Source organism: Aythya ferina (genome assembly GCF_964211825.1).
Source record: "Aythya ferina genome assembly, chromosome: 29".
NCBI lineage: Eukaryota > Metazoa > Chordata > Aves > Anseriformes > Anatidae > Aythya > Aythya ferina.
In genome coordinates this window covers 2,907,349-2,930,840 of record NC_140326.1, presented here as the reverse complement: position 1 = coordinate 2,930,840, position 23,492 = coordinate 2,907,349, and the positions used below count along the sequence as shown (strand labels likewise).

General features: G+C 43.5%; 1 protein-coding gene across 5 annotated transcripts in view; it reads left to right on the top strand.

The window, feature by feature from the left end:
* Positions 1-22,134, top strand: part of POGZ (pogo transposable element derived with ZNF domain) — a 32,848-nt gene extending 10,714 nt beyond the window's left edge. For 2 of the 5 annotated variants that reach the window (XM_084500682.1, XM_084500683.1), the window contains exons 3-18: positions 8,250-8,425; positions 9,391-9,499; positions 10,425-10,718; positions 11,483-11,689; positions 12,029-12,138; positions 12,539-12,873; positions 13,368-13,522; positions 13,774-13,874; positions 14,772-14,918; positions 15,816-15,950; positions 16,449-16,621; positions 17,100-17,240; positions 17,888-17,947; positions 18,275-18,387; positions 19,166-19,190; positions 19,308-22,134. In XM_084500682.1, the coding sequence (XP_084356808.1) occupies positions 8,250-8,425; positions 9,391-9,499; positions 10,425-10,718; positions 11,483-11,689; positions 12,029-12,138; positions 12,539-12,873; positions 13,368-13,522; positions 13,774-13,874; positions 14,772-14,918; positions 15,816-15,950; positions 16,449-16,621; positions 17,100-17,240; positions 17,888-17,947; positions 18,275-18,387; positions 19,166-19,190; positions 19,308-20,880 (3,854 nt within the window). In that variant the 3' untranslated portion in view covers positions 20,881-22,134. Of the gene's footprint in view, positions 1-3,622; positions 3,764-8,249; positions 8,426-9,390; positions 9,500-10,424; positions 10,719-11,482; positions 11,690-12,028; positions 12,139-12,538; positions 12,874-13,367; positions 13,523-13,773; positions 13,875-14,771; positions 14,919-15,815; positions 15,951-16,448; positions 16,622-17,099; positions 17,241-17,887; positions 17,948-18,274; positions 18,388-19,165; positions 19,191-19,307 lie in introns of those variants that run through there. The other 3 variants (XM_084500686.1, XM_084500685.1, XM_084500684.1) reach the window with 3 other exon arrangements.
* The last annotated feature ends 1,358 nt before the right edge of the window (positions 22,135-23,492 follow it).

Here is a 23,492-nt window from a genome sequence, read left to right as displayed (position 1 = left end):
TGGTCTTCCTACAAGGCAAGATCTAGAAGGAGCCTGCTTTGATGAATAGTGTTTAGAGGCGCCAAGGCAGAAGGATGTTTGTAAGGAGAAGGTGATTCAGTCAGAGATGGATTGGGATGGGCATAAAACTAACAGTGGTCTGAGTAAGTTGAATTTCTCTTGCTTGTGCTGTCTGATAGAAAATACAGAGCGAAGGAAGCTGGATGTGACTACAGGTTACTGTCCAAAGCCAAACGTTTTGTATTGTATTTTTTTTGTTACAAGCAGATTGCCTTGCTTCAATTCAGAAACAGCTTAAGCAGTCTCTGTGCATAACTTAATATACTGAAATACAAAGTGGGTTTAGGTCTCTTTGGGATTAGGGAGCTGTATAAATCTGTGTGTCAGACTTGCTTAAAAGTCATCACGTCCTTTGTGGTAAAATTTGATCAGACATAAGTAATGAGAAGTGTATCCATTTCAGTAACGTATAGAACCTTCTCTTGGAAGTGTCTTAAAAGTATCTTGCACTCCAAGTGTGTGTCGTCATATAATACACAGGTGATGAATATTTAATAGCTTTGCTAATAAAAGTAAACTGAGACAGATGTTCTAAATCAATTGCAATTAATAAAGGCTTGGTGATATTGGTGTGCTTGTTAGATTGAGTTACAAAAAAAATGATCATGACTACTAAAGTATATTGCTATTAGCAGATATTTTGTTTACTGGTGGAATACTTGGATACTCTTTTGACAACTTCAAATATGCCTCCATAAGACCTACTATCCAAATGATTCCCAGATCCAATTAAAACCAGCAGGATTTGTACAGGAATCTGACTTCCACAGGCCTTTGTCACATCTTGGATTTGAAAGGATTACACAGAATCACCACAGTCTTGAGAATTTTATTTTTCCCTCAGTTTCTGTTATCTCAAAAGCGAGAGTCATGATAAGCTCTTAGCTTAGGAAACTAATTCAGAACTCCAGCATTTGCCTTGAAAACGTAGTGGGAGAGGCTGGAAGAAGAAAGCGTGTTTTGTCTCCCTTCGCCAGCCCCTTGCTGCATGGTCTGGAGCCCGGCGTTCTCCCTGGCCTTGGGAGCGCTGGAGGTTCAGGAGGATCCCGTGTGCTGTTGTCCTGCCTCAGCTCTCCGAACAGCTCAGCTCCTTGCAGCCTTAGGAGCAGTGTTTCCCTGAAAAGCTGCTGTTGTGTTTCCAGGCATTTATGCCTCTAGACGGTACTAGAGGAATGAAATCACCAGCGTAGCTACCTACAGTCGTCTTCTGCTTATTGTGTTATTCTGGACCACAACCAAAAATAGCAGTGGCTGTTGGGGGAATAACACCTTTGTTTTTTCTCTGTGGGTTACAAACTTAGGCGGGTTGTTGCTCAGCATGACTCAGTCTATTGCTTCCCATCGTCTTTCTTTCGTGGCTCTCACAGCATCGTCTGCTGTCCTGCTACCAGCAGGTGTGACCCAAGGGGGTCTGGGTCATCTGCTCGCCCCATGCTGGTTCCGAGCATTAGGGAGCATCGTAGGGCTGGGGGAGTTTCCTAAGTAATGTTTGGCCAGAGAACTGCACTTCGATTCCTGGAAAAGTCTGAAAACCTCAGAGGTGTGGATTGGTCTGCTTTGGAAGAGAGGTGGGAGGGCAGTGACCTTCACAGCCTCAAGACAGGGCTGCTTTGAAATACGTGGAGTTTCGGACTGGATGGCTTGGTCAGCTCTGGTAGGGTTGTTGAAATGGTGTTCAGCACCATGGGGCCGAGTGGTTCAGGGTGAGGGTGGTGGTTGTATTTGGGGTTTGTTACCTGCTGCCATGGAAGTGAGCTCTGGGGGCACTAGGAACGTGCAGTCAATTGGCTGCGTGGCGATGCCGGGGAACACAGCGCTTCGTCCTTAACCTAGTGGTAGAGTGTGAGGTGCTTTGGTTTGAATTCTGTACGGCAAAATACAGAAACATGCTTGGTTTTGGATATTCCTGGGGTGCTTCGGTTTTTATGGTGCAACTAATTCTCCTGATGACATTGATGCACCAGGGGTAGCTTGGCCCATTAACTTTAGGACCAACACAAACAAAATTCTTCAGCCTGAAACGTGGCCTTTTCTTTCTGGAGTAATGTGTTCGTTGAGCTGCTGCTGTCTCAGGTGGCACAACTTGGACTTGCAGGAATCCTCGTTGGCTTGCACGGATTTTGAGTGGTGACGTGCCCCGGGGACATGTCACCTCTGCAGTTTCTGCTGGCCCGGTGACTGAGGGTCTGATCCCAGTTCAAGTTGTGACTACGTGGAATGCTCACAAAATGAGCCATGTCTGGAATCACCCCAGCTTTCAGCAATCTGTTTTTTACGCTCATGGCTGTCATCTTGCATTTTGTTTTACATTAATTAAAAAGACTTAAAAGCTAGAGCTGAAAAAGATTCATTCAATCTAACCATTCTCCCAGTGTAAGGTTTTGTTGGGTTTTGTTTTGTGGTTTATTTTTTTTTTTTCCCATCTAGGATTAGATTCATTATGAGCCAGACTGGAGACCTAAAATTTATCCTTTTTTTTAAATTCTCCTCCCCAAATTCTCCTGAGGTGTATTAACAGCGTCACATACAAACCACCAGCTCGCCTTTGACCACAGAAGTGCACAGTGGGCTGGATAGGGAAGACCTCATGTCCAAAAATCAAGAAATAAGATTTTAAAACTGGAGGTGGAAATACCTTTTAGCTATTTTTTTCCATCTTCCTGAATTTCATCTTCAGATTTTTTTTCCCTGCAGATTAGTTTTTAAATGTCTCAAATTACTGGGACATGAAAGGAAAAATTACTGAAAGCTAAATATATTTGAAGTGACGCTCGGCCTAATTTTTTTCCTTAATTTCCTGCGATTGCTTTTAGCTATACCTGTATCCCACTCAGACCATTCTTCCTGATGTTCCGTATACGTGCGCAGCTTGCTGGTGTAACACATGTCCGTCAGATGCCACGGTGTCCTGGTATGCAGAAAAGCACTGTTGCTAACAAGAAAATGAGCACCTCACCCTGACAGCCTGACTCCTTTTTAATAATTCCACCATCAGATAAAAATAAAACTTACATTCCTGCGATTCTTTGCGCCACAAGTCACGCCTGACCCCTCCTGTAAGCAGGCCAGGCCCATCCTGTTAGAGTGGCTTCTCCTGCAGGGGAGAGCACCTCTGCTGTGCTTGGTTGGGAGAGAATACAGAAACTCGTGTGTGTGTGTGCCTGCATCTGCCTTCCTGGCAGCGTGCTGGAAGTCAAGGAGCGGTTCAAGAGGTGGTGTAGGAGGAGGCCTAGGACTCGCAAGGATCGCTTGGTCCAGGACTAAATGGGCTGTTCAGGCGTACCTCAGGAGGCTTGCTTCATCAACTGGCATTTAGCTCTTAAGTCACCCTCCTCAAAGAAGCAAATTAAGCCAGCGAGCTACTTGGAGAGTCATACGCTTGAGAGGCAGGAGGAGAAGAGAGAAGAACGTAATTTGTTCTTTCGCAGCAGCTGATTTCTGCCATGGTCTCCTCATTCTCCCTAGATGAAGTAGTGAATCTATGCACATCTGTCTTGGCCGGTGAGTTTAAAGTGTTCCAGGACCTGTGGAAACCTTACAAATCTCCTTGGAAACAATCTAAGAGAAGCACTGCACGCTCTTGGACATGCTACTCCAGAAGGCTTGTCATTCTCACTAATGAAAGTCTACAAAAACCTGGGGAAAAAATTGGTCATTCAGCTGTGCCCATCCTGGCCACATTGAAAAGAACCTGCAGTTTCTGGTAAGGAATTAGAGTGTTTCTATATGCTTCTGCTATTGTTTTGTCTAGTAATCATAGCATTTCAGGAGAGAGCGGCGTGGCAGGAACCTGCCAAGTCCACCCTGAGAGAAAAGAATCCAAATCCCTGGACTGACTTGACCAGAAGATTTTTGTCAGCTGGTCCCTGCTTTAACATGGACTTAAACCCAAAGTCATCTTTTGTTTGTTAAACTAGTACAAGTCTTCCCAGATTATTTGTAAACTCCCAAGGAGTGCCAGAAGGAGTTGGAAACCTGACTGTCACGCTCTGCTTGAGGTTGCACAGTGGCCTCTGTACTAACCCCGAGGTCGTCATAGCTTCTGTCGTCAGGAATTCTCATGGAAGTTCAGTGGCAATGAAAGACCTCTCATTTGCAGTCGCAGACTCTCAGCATTTGGCAAGGTCTCCTCCACTCCTTGAAAGATTTGGGGATGACTCTGTGCTCCTTGTCAACCCAGTAAGATCCTCCAGCCACTGAGGAGCAAATGGTCTGCTGATGAGGGCTCGGGGCCCTCAGCAGATACTGGGTGGGATGTAAATATCCAGAACCCAATCGAACTATCCAATGGTGGTGTTTTGCTTTGCTCCCCCCCCCAACTTCCCTTAAGTGCTCTCTCTTCTCTTTGATAATCACCTTTTTATTTTCAGGAGTACTGTGAAGGGATGACAAAGATTGCAAATGCAGTCTATTTGCCTCTAGTTTCCATTCACTCCTTACCATCCTTTTCCTCCTCAGAGACCTTTTAATAAAATGGCAAAGGCCAGCGGCACGTCATCCCTGTCAGTTGGGACTGGAGGCAGCGTGCTTGGAGTTCAGACAGCAGTGGGTTCGTGCTTGTTGCTTTTGATCCTAAAGAAGAAAATGGTCCAAGATGGGCTGCCAGCCCGCACGACGTCTGCCTCGGCTCGAAGTTGTGTTTGATGATGGATGCTTCTTTTTTTTCATGCTCAGAGTGGGAACTGATGTCTCTTTTCCAGCAGTTCCCCTGCTGTCTAAGGCACTTGAAAAAGTGAGGCAAGATGCAGTGTGTGGGCCAGGCAGTTGTGTGGCTTGGAACCGAACCTTCTGTAGTCTTCCATCACCCTACTGTTTCTGCGTAATAAAATCTTTGTGAAAACATTTGGATCGTACACCCTGAGCGCTGCCAGTCAGGCAGCATCCAGACTGTCAGAGTAAAGCATCTTCCATTAAAAGAAGCTGTTTTGGCTGTGGGTCAGAACGTTTTGGCATGCAGCAGGTCTTTTCCTGGATTTGCACATTTACATAAGAAACATTTGCTGTTCGGGTACAGCAGCCCTTTCCTTTAACATCAGCAGTTTCGGTAATGTTGGACCATTTTGTAGCTCTGAAACAATCTGGATATTCCGTCGGTCTCAGAAGTGTTGAATCATGCCACATGTCTGCACTGGGAAGATTCCTGTGAGGCTTCCTTTATCATTTCTCACCCTGCTGATTTGGAAGCCCTTTGCCCTCAAGATGTGGGTTACAGCAGTAATGGGATTAAGGAATTTTTTTTGTTTTACCTCCCTGAGCCACGTGCAACCTCATCTTTCTGATCTCATGTATAAGAGGTGGTATGTGCTCAAAAAAAAAAAAAATAATAATAATAATTAGAAAAAGCATGGACATCTCAAAGAGTTTGGGTTCCTGTAGGCTTAGTAACTCTTCTGGCCTGGCTGGTTTTGGCCATTGCAGCAGCGTTAATTCTGCTTGCATGGGTAGAGCAGTGGGATCTGTAGTGTCTGTGTGCAGTCAGGATTCTGGTTTTCTCAATGCAGACCTCCCTGTACAGCATGAGTAATGACTGGAAGAAGACCCCTTAGGGACTTGTCAACAGCACTGCAGGAAATACTTCTTTATATGGGTCACGATGGCATTTTATTGGAGAATTCCTGCCTGTGCTTACCATTCAGTCTTAACTTGGTCCCTTTTGTTTGCGTGTGTTACTAACAAAGCCTTTACGTGATTATATGCTGTTTTCCCTCTTCCTCACTCAGTGCATAGGATCAGTGCAGCTGACCGAATGGGTAGCTGTTCAAAACTTACCTTCATTTGCTGTATAGCAGCACCCCATGCCTTAAAAAAAAATCATACATTATTAAAATCTGGATGTGGTTCCTCATAAGAATTCCTGTGACGTTCCTCTCTACAGTTTGAGTTGAGTAAACATGAATACGTGAAAAAGCTCAGCTTGGCGAGGGAGAACGGTATAGAGGAAGAAGGAATTGGAGACCCATTATGTTTCCTGCTTGTTTTTTGAGTTGTTTGAAATAATCATGGCCTAATTTAATAATAAAAAATAAAATAAAGTGTCCAGCCGTGAGTGAGTTAGTGTTGTCGGAAGGTCGAGGCAGCCTTCACGGTTCCTTCTTGCTTGGTCCACTGCTGGGGCTTGAGCTAACGGTGAGCGCGTCCATCCTCTGGGAGTTGGCTGCTGGAGGGAGGCAAGGTCAGGAGCGTTCTGCTGGGCATCATCAGTGGCAGGGGTTTGTTTTGTGTTTGCTGAACAAGTGTTTTGGTGTCTGTAGACCATTTCGCTCCATCTTTCACTGGCGTGTCTTCACTGCCTTTTTTCATCCTGTCTTCATCCCGTCTTATCTGCCTTTAATTCCTTTCCCCTGTTGGGTATCAGCAAGCAGTGCCGGTAGATGGGAGATTCTTCTGATCGTTGTTTTGGTGCAACGTTAGCCCCCAGTTTGCCAGAAGCAATTGGGCAGCCTTCCTGGGTTTGAATTCCCTCGTTCTGTGCAAATACTGTAAGTCTGTTCCTGTAAGAGCTTGTGGCACTGAGAGCACACGTGGAACAAACCGGGCCTTGGCTGAAGGACACGGCCAAGCACTGGTTGGCATCTGCTTGGCTGGTGCAAACAGCAATGACCAGAAGCCGATAAATGTGACCATATGGATTTCCCTGGGGTAGTCAGTGACCACGGGAGTCCCCTGAGCAACTGTGCAGAGGTTCTGGAACTTGTAAGGAATTGCTTTTTTTATTTTTTTAATGGTACCAGAGGAAGCATAGTTTGCTGGTTTGCTTTTCTTTAATGACTACAAGATTCTACTTGTTGCAGCTCACTGTGAGAAATGACTGAGGCAGATATCCGTCATAGGAAACTTGACCCAAACAGTTAGCAGTTCACAGATCTATGGGATGCCTCTTTTCAGCTGCAGGTAAGGGGAAGTGTTAGGTAACTAGCAGCAGACACGGGATGCTCTAAGTTGAGCGGTCAAAAATTCACAAAACGACAAGCATCTCAGGACAGAATCGGATTGCAGAGGTATTAGGCAGCTGTGTCTCTGAGCAGCATGTCTGTAGCAAAGTATACAAGGAAAATCCCTCGGGGAAATCCCTCGGGGTGTGATGGTTGTTAACACCAGTGTTAGAACTCCCTTACGGCTATGTCAGCACAATTGCAAGGAATCAAGTTACTGCTGCTTAGTGTAAAGTGCGGGTTACTGTCAGGCAAGCAAATCCTAAATAAAATCCATTAGTATAAAACACCATGAAGATGTTTTAAGCTAAGTAGTTTTACTTCCACGTGAGGTTGACCACCAGCACCTGCACAGCCCCGGGTCTCAGCTGACATGGTACTTTGCTAAGCTTCAGTAGCCTGCTTGTTTGCAGTTACCTGAACATGCTCTCATACCGAAGGACTTGTGTGAAATTTTTCACATGTTGTGCAGTGTCAAGTATGTTGAGTTTAGCGGATAAAATTACTGTCTCTTCCACATCTTAGGTTTGTTTTTTTTTTTCAATCGGGATGCTGCCTGAATCAAGAGAAGAAGCACCTCAAACCCTTGCATGATGTTCTTATGATACATGCTGTACATTGTCACTTCAGCGTGATCCAGATGTTTTCAGTCTTTTTCTTGTGGTGAAGCTTGTCTGGCACTTCATGAAGGTTCAGGGTTGTCATCCTCTTTGTGACAGAGGATGCTGCAGATTACTTTAGGTTACTTCAGAATTCTTTTATCCTGGTTCTGGTTAATTGGCACTGGAGTCCCTGACCGCCTGTGGTTGGTGACGCTGCTCAGAAACTTTCGTGGTGTTTCTGTCTCTGGTAGATATCCTGCACCAGGGACTGCAGTGAGTGGTTCAGCATAAGTTTTCCCAGTATCTGCCAGCAGGTGAATTTTTACTTAATAGTTAATGAGAGTAGAAAAAATATTTTCTTTAGCTGCTGTGGCTGTGTTCAAAGGGCATGCAGAAGCCAGCATAATCAGTCGGTGAGATTGCTTAGAGCTAAGGGTTTTGAGCAGCTGGTTCCTAGGCAGCTTGGAGAAATCCTTGCGTAGCTATGAGCATTGAAACGATGTGTAGAAGGGTTGGTTAGTTTCACAAGTTTACTTTCAAGGCATGCTCTGGAAAATTCATTCAAATTCTGAAGACTAAAATTGCCAGCTGAGTGTGTGAGAAGCATTTCTACTTGGCAAGTGAGACTTTTTGCTGTATTTCTGTTTTCTTCCAGCTGGCAATCCTCTTGTTCAGCAAGGTGGACAGCCGCTGATCCTTACCCAGAACCCAGCCTCAGGTCTGGGCACAATGGTAACCCAGCCAGTATTGCGACCTGTACAGATCATGCAGAATGCCAATCACGTCACGAATTCTCCAGTGACCAGCCAGCCGATCTTCATAACGACCCAGGTGAGTGCCCTTGCAGCCCCACTCCTGCACGTTGGCATCTCTGAGAAGGAAGACCGAGTGTACCCATCCCTGGGAGGCTGGCATAATCAGATGCCTGTTTCAGCTTGTCTTGTGCACCTTGCTGGATGCTACACTTGAGCTGAAATCTGGTGGGTTTGGGGTCTAATTGATGTAGCCTTAGCAATAGCCTTGTTTTTACATATCATGTGTGCTGTAGGTTGGTTTGTAGTCATTTCATAGTTGAGTCTCATTTGAAAAATGTGTCCACATTCTGCTCTTCAGCAAGTCTTACAGAGCCAGTACAGGTCTGATGGGACTTCATGCTGTTTTTCACTGGTAGCGTACTCCTGACTTACTGGTAGGGCCTGACTCCCAGCTGTAGGTGGGTCTGTCCACTCTGTGTGGATTTGACCTTGCTAAGTACTTACTACTTTGTTTTATTTTCCTGAAAAATGTGCAGGTGGTACTTACTGACTTCTTTGAGCATTTGCCTGGGGAAACACTCCTACAAAATAAGGGTGCATGTTTGCCAGAGCTCCTGCTTTATAAAAAATAAATAAATAAATAAATCTTAGTATGTTGCAGCTGTTTATCATTAATGAAAAAGAAAATAGAGATTTCAAACAACAAAACAGATCACTTACCTATCTCAGGAAACCACTGCTGCTTCAAATATGGCCTTACAAATTGCTTAAGACCTGGGAGAGGTTTTCTGTAGGTGCTTAGGGAAGGAGAGGTTGAGAGTGGAGGCAGTATCCCAGAACATTGTAGGAATGTGGCCCTACTGTTGGGTAAGGTGCTGGCTGAGAACAGCATGGCTTCATAGTTCAACTGATCCTGTAGGTGATAGTGGTAACAGGGGTTTGTTTGTTTGTTTTCTGAGGTAAATGTTTTTAGAGTAGAAAATTCAGATTGAATGTACTAGATATATATTTGTTATGTTAACAATTACTGTTTGAATGCAGGGTTTTCCTGTGAGGAATGTGCGGCCTGTGCAAAACACAATGAATCAAGTTGGAATTGTCCTGAATGTACAGCAAGGTCAAACAGTTAGACCCATCACCCTAGTCCCAGGTAAGGACTGAAATATGTGAAAACCACGTTAGTGTTGTCTGTCTTTACAGAGCACCACGGATTTAAAAGAGTGTGTTTGAAATACAGATCTAGAAGCTCTAGAGAAGGGGATTTTCCAGCTCTGTAGCAGATGAGATTTGTTTGCATTTGTGGCTCCAATTCTGCTCGTCGTTTCCAGCTTAGAGTAGGCCCTTTGATCATAGTAAGAAACCACTTTGCAGAGTAGGGGACTTCCACCTGGAAGCAGTGCCTGCCTCACAGAGCTACACGTAATCTAACCTCTTCAAAAAGGCTCCTTGGTTAACTTAATTCCAAAATCTTGGCCTGTAACCACCCCTCTTCCTTTCAGAATCTCCCCAAGCCATGATAGTGTTCCCCTACTGCCTGGAAAAGAAGCCTCACCTTGAAGATGATTTTTCTAACATTGCCTTCTGCTACCAGACCCTGTCATGCACCATCAACAAGATTAAGAATCCGTGTGTCACCATACACCTGCCTTATAACAAAGCAACCGTGCTTTGTCATGAGTCCTCTTTCAGTATCCCAAGAACGGATCTGTAAAACCTCATGTCATAAAATAATTTGTAACTATAGGCTCACCCTTGTTCTGTCATAAAAAGCTTTCCATGAGCTTCCCTTGGCCTAGAGACTAGTAAGAGCCCCATGAAAGTCAGCAGGGTTTATGCTTGTGAGCCTTTTAGAGAATTCCACCTAAAAATTGTAAATCTAATTTTTTACTCTGTCTGTATCCAAGATCAATTTCAGTCTGCTTGGGAAGGAAAATTAAGGTGCTGAACTCTTAAAACTTCCACTGAAATTCCTGGGAACTTGGGGGATTAAGCAGTGTTAGAAATTAGGTTGTACCCTGGGCAAGGAATGGAATTCGATTACTTGATCTACCTTGTTTGTTCATTTGTTTTTGAAGCCCCAGGTACCCAGTTTGTTAAACCAACAGTTGGCGTTCCTCAGGTGTTCTCTCAAATGGCCCAGGTGAGACCAGGTACAACCATGCCGGTCCGACCCACCACCAACACTTTCACTACGGTCATTCCGGCCACGCTTACCATCAGGAGCACAGTGCCACAGTCCCAGGCACAACAGCAAAGTAAGTCCACTCCCAGCACCTCCACAACTCCTACTTCAACGCAGCCAACAACACTGGGACAGTTAACTGTGCAGCAGCCAGGGCAGTCCAGTCAAGCTACTAACCCCAAATTAGGTAAGACTTGCCGTGGAAAAGCAAGGGGACTCAAGTGTATAACACTGTCTATAATTTGATCTTCAAACATATGGCTCAGTAGCTAAAATGCAGAAGTTGAGTCAGAACTCTTGGGTTCTATTTTTGCCTCCGTCACTGACTCATGCTTCATCTCTCTTACAACCTGGAAAATGGTGATAATCCTTCCAGAGTGTCCAGTTTGGTTATAGAACCAGGGTTTGCTTGTTTTGTAGAATGTTCTGAGACCATCAATTAGAAGTCCCCAAAAGTGAAAAAGACTATTTTTTAATCACTTAAGTTTTTGAAAGGTGAAGAGCACAAGCTGAAACTAACCACGTTGCTTTTTTAAAAAAAAATGTTGGCTGAATTCATGAGTGAAATGATAGCTCAGGAATAGTGACAAACAATTTAAAAAGAAAAAAATGTGCACGCAGCAAGTAAGGTTATTTTTAGCTTTAAGTGGCCGTAATCACATACAGCTGCATTTAGAAAAGAAATACAAGTAAATTTTGTGACCATCAGTATCCTGTTTAGTTCATTGTAGGGCACGGCTCATGTCTCAGGGCACAGTTTGGAAGTTCTACTTTTCCAGTCTTGCCAACCTTTGCATTTCTGGATGGGAGAACTGGTGGTTTGTTCTTTGCTGAAGGTTAAAGGTAGAAGAGCATGAGACAAGGCATGCTAGGTGGGGACAGGTTTCAAAGAGTACATCAGATCTTACTGATTCCTTATTAGTGTTCCTCAGTTGTCCTTTCTCTTGGCAGTGAGTATTGCAAGTTTTGTGACTGTAAAGAGACCTGGAGTGACTGGCGAGAATAGCAACGAGGTTGCGAAGCTCGTGAATACTCTGAACACCATTCCTTCGTTAGGCCAGAGCCCGGGCCCCCTTGTGGTGTCCAACAGCAGCCCTGTGCATGGTTCCCAGAGATCTAGTGTTTCAGAGTCCTCGTCATCATCGTCATCGTTAAAAGGTATGGTTTGCATACGAGCTGTCTTACAAAGATGAGGGATTTAAACTGACGGATAGGAACAAACAAATGACTAAAGAAAGGAAGATCAGTTGAACTGTTTTATGTATTTTTAATTAGTCTAATTTTGAGACACTCGTTATAGCTACTGGGGGGTATATTTCAGCATACAGATTGACAGAAGTTTGTATACTTTGTTTTCTGCCTCTCCAGTCTTTTTAGTAGTTAAAAGTGTAGCTCTTGAAACTATATTATTTCAGTATGTCAAAAAGGCTGACCTGAACCTAAAAAGTGTAAGGATTCTAAATTTTTTTGTTGTGTCTTTTTCTTTTCCTATTACAGTCAGTTCATCTCCTATTCCCACATTTGATTTGCAAGATGGTGGCAGGAAGGTCTGCCCAAGATGTGATGCTCAGTTTCGAGTCACTGAAGCTTTAAGAGGACATATGTGTGTAAGTAACTATCCTGAGATGAGCAGTTAATTGATAATTGTTCATGACTGGAGTGCAAGGAATAATTCTCCCTAGATTAGGTACTTCTGTGAAAAGGAAGAATACGGCTAGGAGAAAGTGAAAGGCAAAGGAGAGGCCTAACAGCATCCCTCACCACAAGTAGGCAGGGCCCCAATTTTATGTCCTGTTACAGCCAGGAGGTGCATTTGTTTTCCAGTTTTACTGACCAGTAAACAATCAGAAAACTGGATGTTGAATGTGCATTACTTCTTCCTTAAGAGTTTCCTGGAGTGCCTTTGGCTCTTCTTAGTTGATGGTTAGTTTTTGCCTGCCTACCTTTAATAGCATAAATAGTCCTTCCTAGATACTGTTTAATATACTTATTTTTTTTTCCTTTTAGTACTGCTGCCCTGAAATGGTTGAATTCCTCAAGAAAAGAAAATCTCTAGATTCTGAACCAAACATTCAATCTGCAAAGCCTCCATCTCCAGAAAAAACTACAGCTGTTGCTTCACCGCCCTCTTCCACTCCTATCCCTGCACTGTCCCCACCTGCTAAAGCTCCAGAGCCAAGTGAAAACATAGTTGACTCATCCCAAAGTAAGCTTATTATGTTAGTAGATGATTTCTACTATGGCAGAGATGGTGGCAAAGTGAGTCAGCTACTGAACTTCCCCAAGGTTCCAACTTCCTTCAGGTGTCCGCACTGCACCAAGAGGCTAAAGAACAACATAAGGTAAGAGGGATGCAAGGTGCCACAAAAACAGTCTGCAGTGTTCTGAATGCCTCAAATCTGCAGAAGTAAAAATGAATTGTGAGCATCAGTCTCTCAAGCATTACAAGTTTCCCATGCTGTAGGTTAAATCCAGAGCTACAGCAGTAGAGTGAGGCAGTTTGTCCACGATCACATACCTGTTTGGTGTCAGAAGTGCTCAAAAGCTAGTACTACACCCCACTGTACCACCAGATCTATTCTCTGTCTTTTTCAAGAGTTAAAGAATAGGAGGCTGCTGGATAGGAGGAGATCTTGTTTTTGATGGGAAGAGCAAGAAGGAAACAACACTGTTTTGGGCCACAGTTTAGTTTTATTACTTTAATCTTTTGTTCACATAAAAGTAATGATAAAATGGGCTTAAAAAATCTTCTGGTATAGCATTCATAGTGCTGTCAGGATTACAGGTGCAAAATGTTTGGATTTCTGTTGATGCACTTCCTATTCACTTCCATAAGATTTATGAATCACATGAAGCACCATGTTGAACTGGATCAGCAAAATGGAGAGGTGGATGTCCACACCATCTGTCAGCACTGTTACAGGCAGTTCTCCACTCCGTTTCAGCTGCAGTGTCACTTAGAGAATGTTCACAGTCCCTATGAGTCAACAAGTAAGTCGATTTTGCTTTTGTTGTTTGTTTAGGTTTAAGGGGGAGTTTATCTTGGATTAATAGCAAATCTATTGAGAAAGGATGTACCCGTTCTGCCTTGCCCCCATGGAATGCCTGTAGGCCAGCAGAAAAGTCCACCTAAATTATATTTTTCAAATTTATTATCAAAGAAACTTGTAACTTCTAGTGTATATTTTCACTTTGTTGTTGTTGTCCCTCAGCTGTTAACCTGCTTTTTCTTTCTTTTGCAGCAAAATGTAAGATTTGTGAATGGGCATTTGAGAGTGAACCAATGTTCCTACAGCACATGAAGGACACTCACAAGCCTGGGGAGATGCCCTATGTTTGTCAGGTATTAAAAGTGGTTAAAGAGATGGACTTCATAAATATGTACTAGTCAATAAGAAGGAATCTGGCACTTACTGGAGAAGTGTGTGGCTCATAGTGGTCCAAAATAGACTTGGTCCATGGGACAGTGCTGTGGAGCCCATTGCGTTTTTTTTCAGGTATGGTCTTAAAGAGAAGTCCAGTGGCTATTAGGGCAGCACAAGTATCTTGTTTGTCATCAGTTCCCAGCACTGTGAAGTTGGATCAGCTTGATAGACATTTGTTTAGTCCCAGTGGCATTCAGAGCCTAATATTTTTTTTCCTCCCAGGGCCTGCAGGCAAATTGCTGTGCCATAAAGAGGAGTTGTCACTCTGGAGGAGATGAGATGCTGCTGCTTGTGTGACACCTTTTCTTGTCACTCTGTTGTCATGAGATTTGTGCTTGCATCGATTCTGAACATGTCATCTCCACCCAGAGGTCCTAACACTGTCCCTCCGAAAAAACAGAGAAGAAACTTCTAAAATATGTTATGTTAACACAGATTATGTTCCAAATTCTGCATTTTACATAGACCCTGAAAAAAATATAACATATTTGAACTGCTTTGCATTAACTGTCTCTCCCATTTTTTTTCTTGGATCTGAATTTTGAATTGTTATTCCTTTCTCTTTATATGAGTAGTTTCAATCTGTTTCTCCAAACTGCTCTGAGTATGCACTGCTTGATTTAGTATCTTAAAGTTGGAATAAGCTAGCAAGTTCTTTGGAACCTGGTTCCTAAATTCCATAGCTAAGTGTCTTTGGGGATCTGGATGTTGCCATTAAGATCTCCATATTGCAGTGGTGGATGTGAGATAGATTGTGAGATAGATGAGCAGAGATACTTTGTTACCTCACTGATTGTTTCTGTCCACTCCTATAGGTCTGCCAGTATCGTTCATCTCTCTATTCTGAAGTGGATAGCCACTTCCGAATGATCCATGAAGACACGCGGCACCTGCTCTGTCCTTACTGTCTTAAAGTCTTTAAGAATGGCAATGCTTTCCAACAGCATTTCATGAGGCATCAGGTACTATGTCTGCCTTTGTTTACAGCAGTTCATTTTCCACAGGGATTCATAGTTAAGCATGTGATTAGTTGAGCATTTGCTTGGGGAGGAAAAAGAAAAGAAAGAACTTGGTTGAAAGAAGAGTTTTAGTAGATGCTAGTAGTAGTCACTCCATAACAAATGCAATTTGCATGCTGTCATTCCAGACTTTTCATAGGGATTGTGGTGAAGAGGCATTGCTCCCTTAGGAGTAGCACAGATTGATTTTACTTAACAGAAAAAAAAAACATGTTTTGCTAGACTGTGTTTGCTTCATGAGATGATTAACCAATAGTAGGCTCTATGTTCACTTGGGTTTTATTTTTTTTTAATTTTATTTTCAGGGAATAAATAAATAATGCTGTATGCACACAAATGAAAATAATTTTGATAGCTAAGTATTCTGTTTCCATGTATGTTGGCCATATCGACAACATACTTTATAAAGGTATAACTAAAGCATATTTTCAGAATATAGAAATGCAGCACGCTTACCAAGTGCCTGAATTGATTTGCCCCAGAGTCCTTCATTGATTTACAGGAGAGGCAAGGCAAGTTTTGAAGGAATGTTTCCCTCATGTACTGCTTTGCTAGCATGCCTTACTTTGGCTTAGACAAGCTGGGTAAGACTTTTGTTCCATGACACTTCCAGTTCTGGCGTCTGTGCAGAGCCTGATGATTTTAATTTTAAAAAGGCGGGGGGGCGGGGGGAATGTTGCGAGGGAGACCATTCAGATACTAAAAACGTGGGGCTGGCTATGGTTTCAAGGAGGAAATAGTGTTGGTGTTCTTTTTTTTTTTTTTTTAACAAAAAAAACATTCTGTGTTGTGACTTCTGTTTCTCTAAAATGGAATGTATTTAATTTGCATTTGCTTTAGAAGAAGAGTGTTTATCATTGCAACAAGTGTAGACTCCAATTCCTGTTTGCCAAGGATAAAATTGAACACAAGCTGCAGCATCACAAAACTTTCCGAAAGCCCAAACAATTAGAAGGATTGAAACCTGGAACCAAGGTAAGAAATCCAGATTAACAGCAGGCATCGATCCTGGTTTCTCAGGAAATACCCACAGCATCTTCACTGACTTGTTTTTACTAAGTGATGCAAAAGTGATGTTTGCCTCATCTGCATCACGTAAATCACATTTGCTGGGACAAAAAACACTTCTGGCCACATTGTACACGTGCAGTTAATCTGATACTTCAGAGGAACTTCATAGTGAGAGAGAGGAGCTGAAAGTGGCACACCAGAGATTAAGCTCTCCTAACTAAGGCTTCTGCAAGTGAAGGTACCCGAACTAGAACTACTTGTCTTGGATGCCTTCTGTAGTTGTTAAGAAAAAAACAGGCACTTCTGGGGCTCAAGTCACGTGTCCTTGGTCTAGGCTGCTAGTGACCTGGGTGGGACGGGTTGTCTCTTCTTCTGAGAGACTTCTTCAAACAGAGGAGCTTGAATTGGGATAGATCACTTTTGCCCTTGTGTTTTTAAGAGGTATGGCTCTGTTTTTTGCAGGTTACAATCAGGGCATCCAGAGGACAGCCACGGACAGTGCCGATATCTTCAAATGACATGTCACAGGGCACTGGACAGGACACCACTCAGCTGTCATCGTCTACAGATCCCCAGCCCATCTTCCTGTACCCACCTGTCCAGAGGAACGTCCAGAAGAGAGCAGTCAAAAAAATGTCAGAGCTTTTGGCTAAATTTCAAATTAAAAATATTTTAAAGGAAATGTAGTCACTTCTGTTATGCCACAGTGATGAGGTAGCCTGACCTTGTCTTAACAGTTGCCAAGGAAATGTTATGCTAGGAGAACCTAGCTTCCCACAAAACCAGGGTTAAATCATGCTATGAAACTGTGAAATGTAGAATTAGCTGGGCATTTTAATAGAGATAATGGGATTTCATCACCATAAGAGCTATCTGCCTATGCTGTGTCCTGCCGTCTTGCAACCTTTTATTTTTATTTTATTTGTATTTGTTATCCACTCTTATATTGTGTTTCCTGGCTACAGCAAGTGTGAAATGTTTAGGGTGCAAGATCAGACTAATTTGACTGCAGGCTTTTGGAAGTTTGCATGTGTCGTTAACTTTGTCTTGACATTTGTTATAACTGCAAGATACCTGTCCAGCCGCTGACAGAAATACCTCTCTTACCTTCAGGAGCGTCCTGGGGAGGCAGACTTGTCTGGAGTGCAGCTTCGAAATCCCTGACTTCCCAAACCACTTTCCTACCTACGTTCACTGTTCGCAGTGCCGTTACAGCACTTGCTGCTCCCGAGCTTATGCCAACCACATGATCAAGTACGTGTGACTCTTTGCTGCCATTCCCCCTGCCTGAATGTTGTAGCATCCCTATGACTGCTGTTCTGTAAGAAAGGAGTATCATGACATTTTAGTTCACTGTGGTGGTCTGTAAGACGTGTATTCTGTGTCAGCACAGACACGGGTGTTAGCTTGGAAATGAGGTGGGAAAACTGAGTGCAAGAAATGAAAGATTCATTCCAAAGTGAGTAGTGTGGCTGGTGGCAAGTGTACTGCGTGCAGCTGCAGAGAATTGCAATTATTCAGTGCTCTGTGATTTCTTGCAAAGTTCTCAGAGTAAAATTAAAAATGAAATTTAAAAATATTAAATAATAATAATAATAATAAAACTCATGCCGTGCTTTTACAAGCCTGCAGTCTGTACAGGACCACAGATAGACCACAGAACAGGATGGTAGAACAGTTGCTAGAAAATCTAGTCATTTCTAAATGCTATTGAAGAGTGTTTATTTATTTATTCAGATACGGAATTTTCAATTCCTCGAATACAAGTCTGGCAGACAAAATGTTGTTATTAAAACCAGAATTGAGTCTATCCTTGTAAATATTCTTTATTGTATATGGTTTTATAGCGCTTCAAATACCTGGAATAATTCTGACATTTAATAAACTCTGTTTTCTTACAGCAACCACGTTCCCCGGAAGAGTCCAAAATACTTGGCTTTGTTTAAAAACTATACTGCCTGGTAATGGAAAACTTGTCATCTTACTTTAATCATCTGGGAATCTAATGTGCATTCACTTTCTGATCTTCCAGTTCTGTTCTTTTCTTTCATGATCAACTTCTGAAGAAGTGCTACTTAATGTTCACAAATGTGTATTGAAAATGGATTGAACTGACGGCAACTACTGTTGCCTGAAACTCCCATTGCTTTCTAGTGTTTTAGGGAAGGGGCACTGCCTGTATGCACTGGTGTGACATTTTTTTTCTAAGTGTTATGAGGGGATGAACCTATTTTCGTGTCTAATACTGATGCTAAGCTCGCTCTTTTATTTTTGTTGTTGTTTTCCAGTGGTGTAAAGCTGTCCTGTTCCTCCTGTCTCTTTGTAACATCTGAGGGTGATGCAATGGCCAAACATCTGGTCTTCAATCCATCACATGAGTTTAGTAATATTATTTTCCGAGGTAAGAGCTGGAAAGGAAATAGAAAAGTTAAAATAATTACTGAAGGATATACTACATCAGTTCATGGAGACTGAATCAAATACAGCTGTGTGTAGCAATTGGCTGAGCACTTACTGCCTCTTGAGTTTTAGTAAAATGTGATGTTGGGGACCTTCTGAATGCGTCTTAATTGTTATGGAGATTGAGAGTTAAGCTTCAAGTGAGTGCACTCTGCCTGGAGCTCAGCTGTGTAAGGAGATTCTCAGGAGATCTTCCCAGGGAGAGACAATGCAGAGGGCTTCAGTCAGCTCTTCTGTTTCTCTGAGACATCATTGTACCTCCATGACACCAAGGGGCTTTAAGCAGCTGCTGATACTGGGATATGAATAGGGCCTAAAGCTGTCGTTCCAGCCATTTGTTGTGAATTACCAAAATTTGCAAAACTTAAGGACACCGCCTGCAGGGATCTGGCCAAAGTGGAGCTTTCCTAACCAAACCCCTTGTGTTATTTCAAATGGATGTGGGGTTTTGCTGTTTGTCTTTAACGGCTGCTGGTGAGCGTTGCTCTGCACTGTTGAACAGTTTTCACTTCCTGGGTTTGGACGTGGCTGTATTTAAGCGCAAGTCCTCTTTGGAGGGGGTGGTGGTTGAATGGAAGGGGGAATATTGGCTGCTCTTACAGCAGACTGGGGTGCTGCAGGGATACTGAGCCTCATCTCTGCACCAGGACTTGTTTGCTTTCATTGACTTCTCGTTTGTTTGCAAAGTTACAAATGTTTTTGTTTTTGTTTTATAACAGGGCCTTCTTGGATATCACATTCCAGGTAAACTGTTTGTAAACTCTGCCATCATCTGTTTCAGTTTGTGGGTTGCTTGTTTGCTTTCCCTCAGCAGTTTCATTTTCTTGGTTTTAAGAAAGTTCTGTGTTCTCTCCCTTCAAGGCACGTTCAGCCCCAGGACAAAAGCATGAAGAATACATGCTCTGCCTATTCCCCAAGTAAAGCTGCTACTGTGAAAACGAAGTCTATGTTACCTGCGAAAGATGACCTGGAGCCTGAGCTGGCACCAGCAGCCTACAACAGGCCTCTGGTCTGCCAGGAAGAAGAGTGCTTAAATATTGATGCTCAAGAAGATGAGCAGCCAACAAAGGAGCCTGAACCTGCAAGCAAAAAGGAGCAGCTGTCAGTAAAGAAGCTGCGAGTCGTACTGTTTGCTTTGTGCTGCAACACTGAACAGGCAGCAGAGCACTTCCGAAATCCTCAGAGGCGGATCAAGCGCTGGCTACGGAGGTTTCAAGCTTTCCAAGAAGAGAACTTGGCATCCCTGTCAGAGGGCAAGTACCTCAGCTTAGAGGCCGAGGAGAAGCTTGCGGAATGGGTCCTCACGCAGAGAGAGCAGCAGCTGCCTGTAAACGAGGAGACTCTCTTCCAGAAAGCCACCAAGATTGGCCGATCCCTCGAAGGTGGCTTCAAGATCTCGTACGAGTGGGCCGTGAGGTTCATGCTGCGGCACCACCTCAGCACGCACACTCGGAGGGCGGTGGCTCACCCGCTCCCCAAAGACGTGGAGGACAACGCCAGCTGCTTCATCGAGTTCGTGCAGCGGCAAATCCACACTCAAGACCTGCCTCTCTCCATGATTGCGGCCATCGATGAAATCTCGCTCTTCCTCGACGTGGAGGTGCTGAGCAGCGACGACAGGAAGGAGAATGCTCTGCAGACGGTGGGAACGGGGGACCCCTGGTGCGACGTTGTTCTCACGATCCTCGCCGATGGAAGCGTTCTCCCAACGCTGGTCTTCTACAGGGGCCACGTCCAGCAGCCTGCCAACGTGCCAGAATCGATCATGTTGGAAGCAAAGGAGAACGGATACAGTGACGATGAAGTCATGGAGTTGTGGGCGACCAGAGTGTGGCAGAAGCACACGGAGTGTCAGAACAGCAAGGGCATGCTTGTGCTGGATTGTCACCGAACGCACCTATCGGAAGAAGTACTTTCCTTGCTGAGTGCCTCCAGCACTCTGCCGGCTGTTGTCCCTGCTGGCTGCAGCTCCAAAATCCAACCTCTAGATGTTTGTATAAAAAGGACTGTGAAAAATTTCTTGCATAAAAAGTGGAAAGAGCAAGCCAAGGAGATGGCGGACTCCACGTGCGATTCGGACATTCTTCTCCAGCTGGTTTTATGCTGGCTGGCAGAGGTCCTGGAAGTCATTAGTGACTCTCCTGAACTTGTGCAGCAGTCCTTCCTGGTGGCCAGCGTGCTGCCAGGTCCGGACGGCACGGCCAACTCGCCCACACGCAATGCCGACATGCAGGAGGAGCTGATCGCCTCTCTGGAGGAGCAGCTGAAGCTGAACGGTGAGCAGCAGCAGCAGGCAGCGACCGAGGTCCAGGATCGGACCCAGGCCGAGGAATCTGCCGACCCAGAAATCCTCCATCAGCTCTTCGAAGGGGAAAGTGAGACTGAATCGTTTTATGGCTTTGAAGATGCTGATTTGGATCTGATGGAAATCTGAGCACTGATCTGCGAATCGTGATCCAGAAAGGGTTATTTTTTAAATAAATGTTGGATGAGACCATTACACTTCCCTGTGGATTTGTGGGTTTAGGAAATTTGTAGGCGATCACTCAGATAAATAGCCATTTATGCTGTTCATTTATAAGTTTTGTGCTTTTTTAAAAGAAAAATCACTGTGTTGGTATTTTCTGAAGATATATTGTGGGTGAATATTTTTGCGTTTTCTTTACCTCACTGTATCATAGTTTTCTGTTTTTATTGTGCAGAAATGTTTTGAATTATACATTGTCAATGTGACCATTTCTAAAGAAAGGAAAAAATATGTAGCTAATGAACCAGTATATAAACCTTTTTGGTTGTCTTAACACAGATTTTTTTTTTTTAACACTTGACCCAGAGATTTAGGTTTCTGTGGTAAATTTAGATATGAATGATTGCTTTAATGTGTGAACCTCCTATAATTGGCTATTAAGATTTGGTTTGGGTTTGGTTTTTTCTTTTTTTTTTTTTTTTTTTTCCTTTAAAGAAGACTAATTATTTTGCTTGTGAATTTGGACATGGGGTAAACACACAAGCAAATGAATTTTGCCTGTTCAATGCCAGCAATGGTTCTTGGGAGCCACGATACCTTGAACGGGGGCTGAAGTGAGACGTGCAGTTAGGGAGTCAGGTGCAGTGCCACAACCCTGCGGGTTTGAGCTGACTTTGGCACTGCGATGGTTCCTTTCCTCCAGCCAGGAAACCATCCGACACCCACCTTGCTCCAAAGAGTTACTGACAGAGGGTACACGATGGGAGAGGAAAGTCAAGCCTGTCTTGATCTTCCTGTACAGTAGATGGGAGTCAAATCTGTATGGACCATGAAGCGTTGACCTTTTAACTACTAGTAGTTAATAAACCTGCTTTAACCAGTGGCATCAGACACTACGTTCCTTAGAATTAGAAATCTGATTTAATGAAACAAACTGTGACGTGCACAAAAAGAAGACGTTTGTTTTTATTTTTCACTGCCAGCTTAAATTTTTCTACAATTTGCATGTTTGAGGGTTTTTTAATTGTATGTATTATGGTATAAACGGAAAGCATTTTGACATACAGAATTCAGAAGCACCTGCACCTTTCTGTTTCCATAGAGGTTTTGTGAACCTTCCCTATTACCTAAGGAAAGCAGGAAGCAGCATGTGCAGACCTGTAAATGGTTCATCTTTAAAATGTACATAAGTGGAACATTTAATAAAACCAGGGAAATGGATTTATAAACATGTGTTTTTATTATGAAGAACTATTTAACTCTTGTGCTATCGTAATGCTTAATGTAAAGTGCATAAAGAATTCTCTGAGGAGTGCAGGAGCGCGAGGCTGGCACGTGAGCTGTACTTCAGAGCTGGGGCCAGGTCGCGGGCTGGGTTCCCTCCCTGTTCTTTTGAAGGGGACAGAGTTGTTCAGCATGTCCTGAGGATACCCAGAGATGGGATAGTAATTAAATGTGTTTACATGTCATTAACACTTGAGGCAGACTTCTGCCCAATTTACATTTCTGCAGACCCTACTTGCCCTTTAACTATACAGTAGGTTAAACAGAACAACCTACTTTCCTGATTTTTTTTTTAATAAAACTCTGAAAAATCATTAATAAAATACTGAATGAAGATTTTACTGCATTTTATTCTTTTTTGGGGGGGATTGCCCACTGTCTCAAGTGAGAGCTTAATGGTTCAAGTTATTTATCTCAGGTAGTAATAAATACCAGTCTTAAGTACCTTTATGAATAATCACAAGGCTAAGAAATGCTGAATTGGGTAGGAAAGCACATGTAACACCATTTTGTTACTATCCTCCTGTAGCACCAGCTGAATGGGAACCAGCAGGGGCTTTGCAGGAGGCACTGCAGCCCTGCCTGCATGCAGCCTGCTGTGGGATGATCGACTGCCTTTGGTTTTCAGAGCCCTCGTATCCCTGGATCTGCTGTCAGCAGGTAGAGCTGTAGGAACGCAGATGGATCTTCATTACTCTGACCATTAAGCTTAGACACTAAAGCAACTGAAGTCAACCCTCCTTTCATTTTTTTCCCCTCTGTGCTTTGAACTGAAGCCTTTAAGAGTCACTGAATGCTTGAGAGTGCCTAGGATAAGCAAAATGTGGGCGTCTGTGAAAAGGTGTTCATAAAATGGCCTGGTATGTTGCACCTTAGAGGTATTACCTTCTTATATCTTAAAACTGTTCCGTGAGCTAAAGTGCTACAGCTGGGGTTGGAGTTAACACAGCAGTCAAACGCGTGCTTGTAGTGGGATGAGAGCAGCGTAGGAACCTCTGAAATTGCAATCTAAGGCTGGAAATGCTGCTGTATCCTTGTGGTTCCACTTTCATTTTGTTCAACCCCTCGCAACGCTGCTCAGCACGCTGGCAGAGCTGTGACCAGGTGGCTGCAGCATGCAGGGTAACGTCTGCTGCCTGGCAGACCCATTTCTTTCCAACTAAGCAGGACCCATCCCATTTCTTGACTCTTACTGTTTGCAAATACTTTCCTTACAGAAGGCATCCTTAAAGACATGTTTTCATTCTGTTCACAGGTGGCTTTTATAAGTTGACTGAGGCTTTTTACCTGTCTAG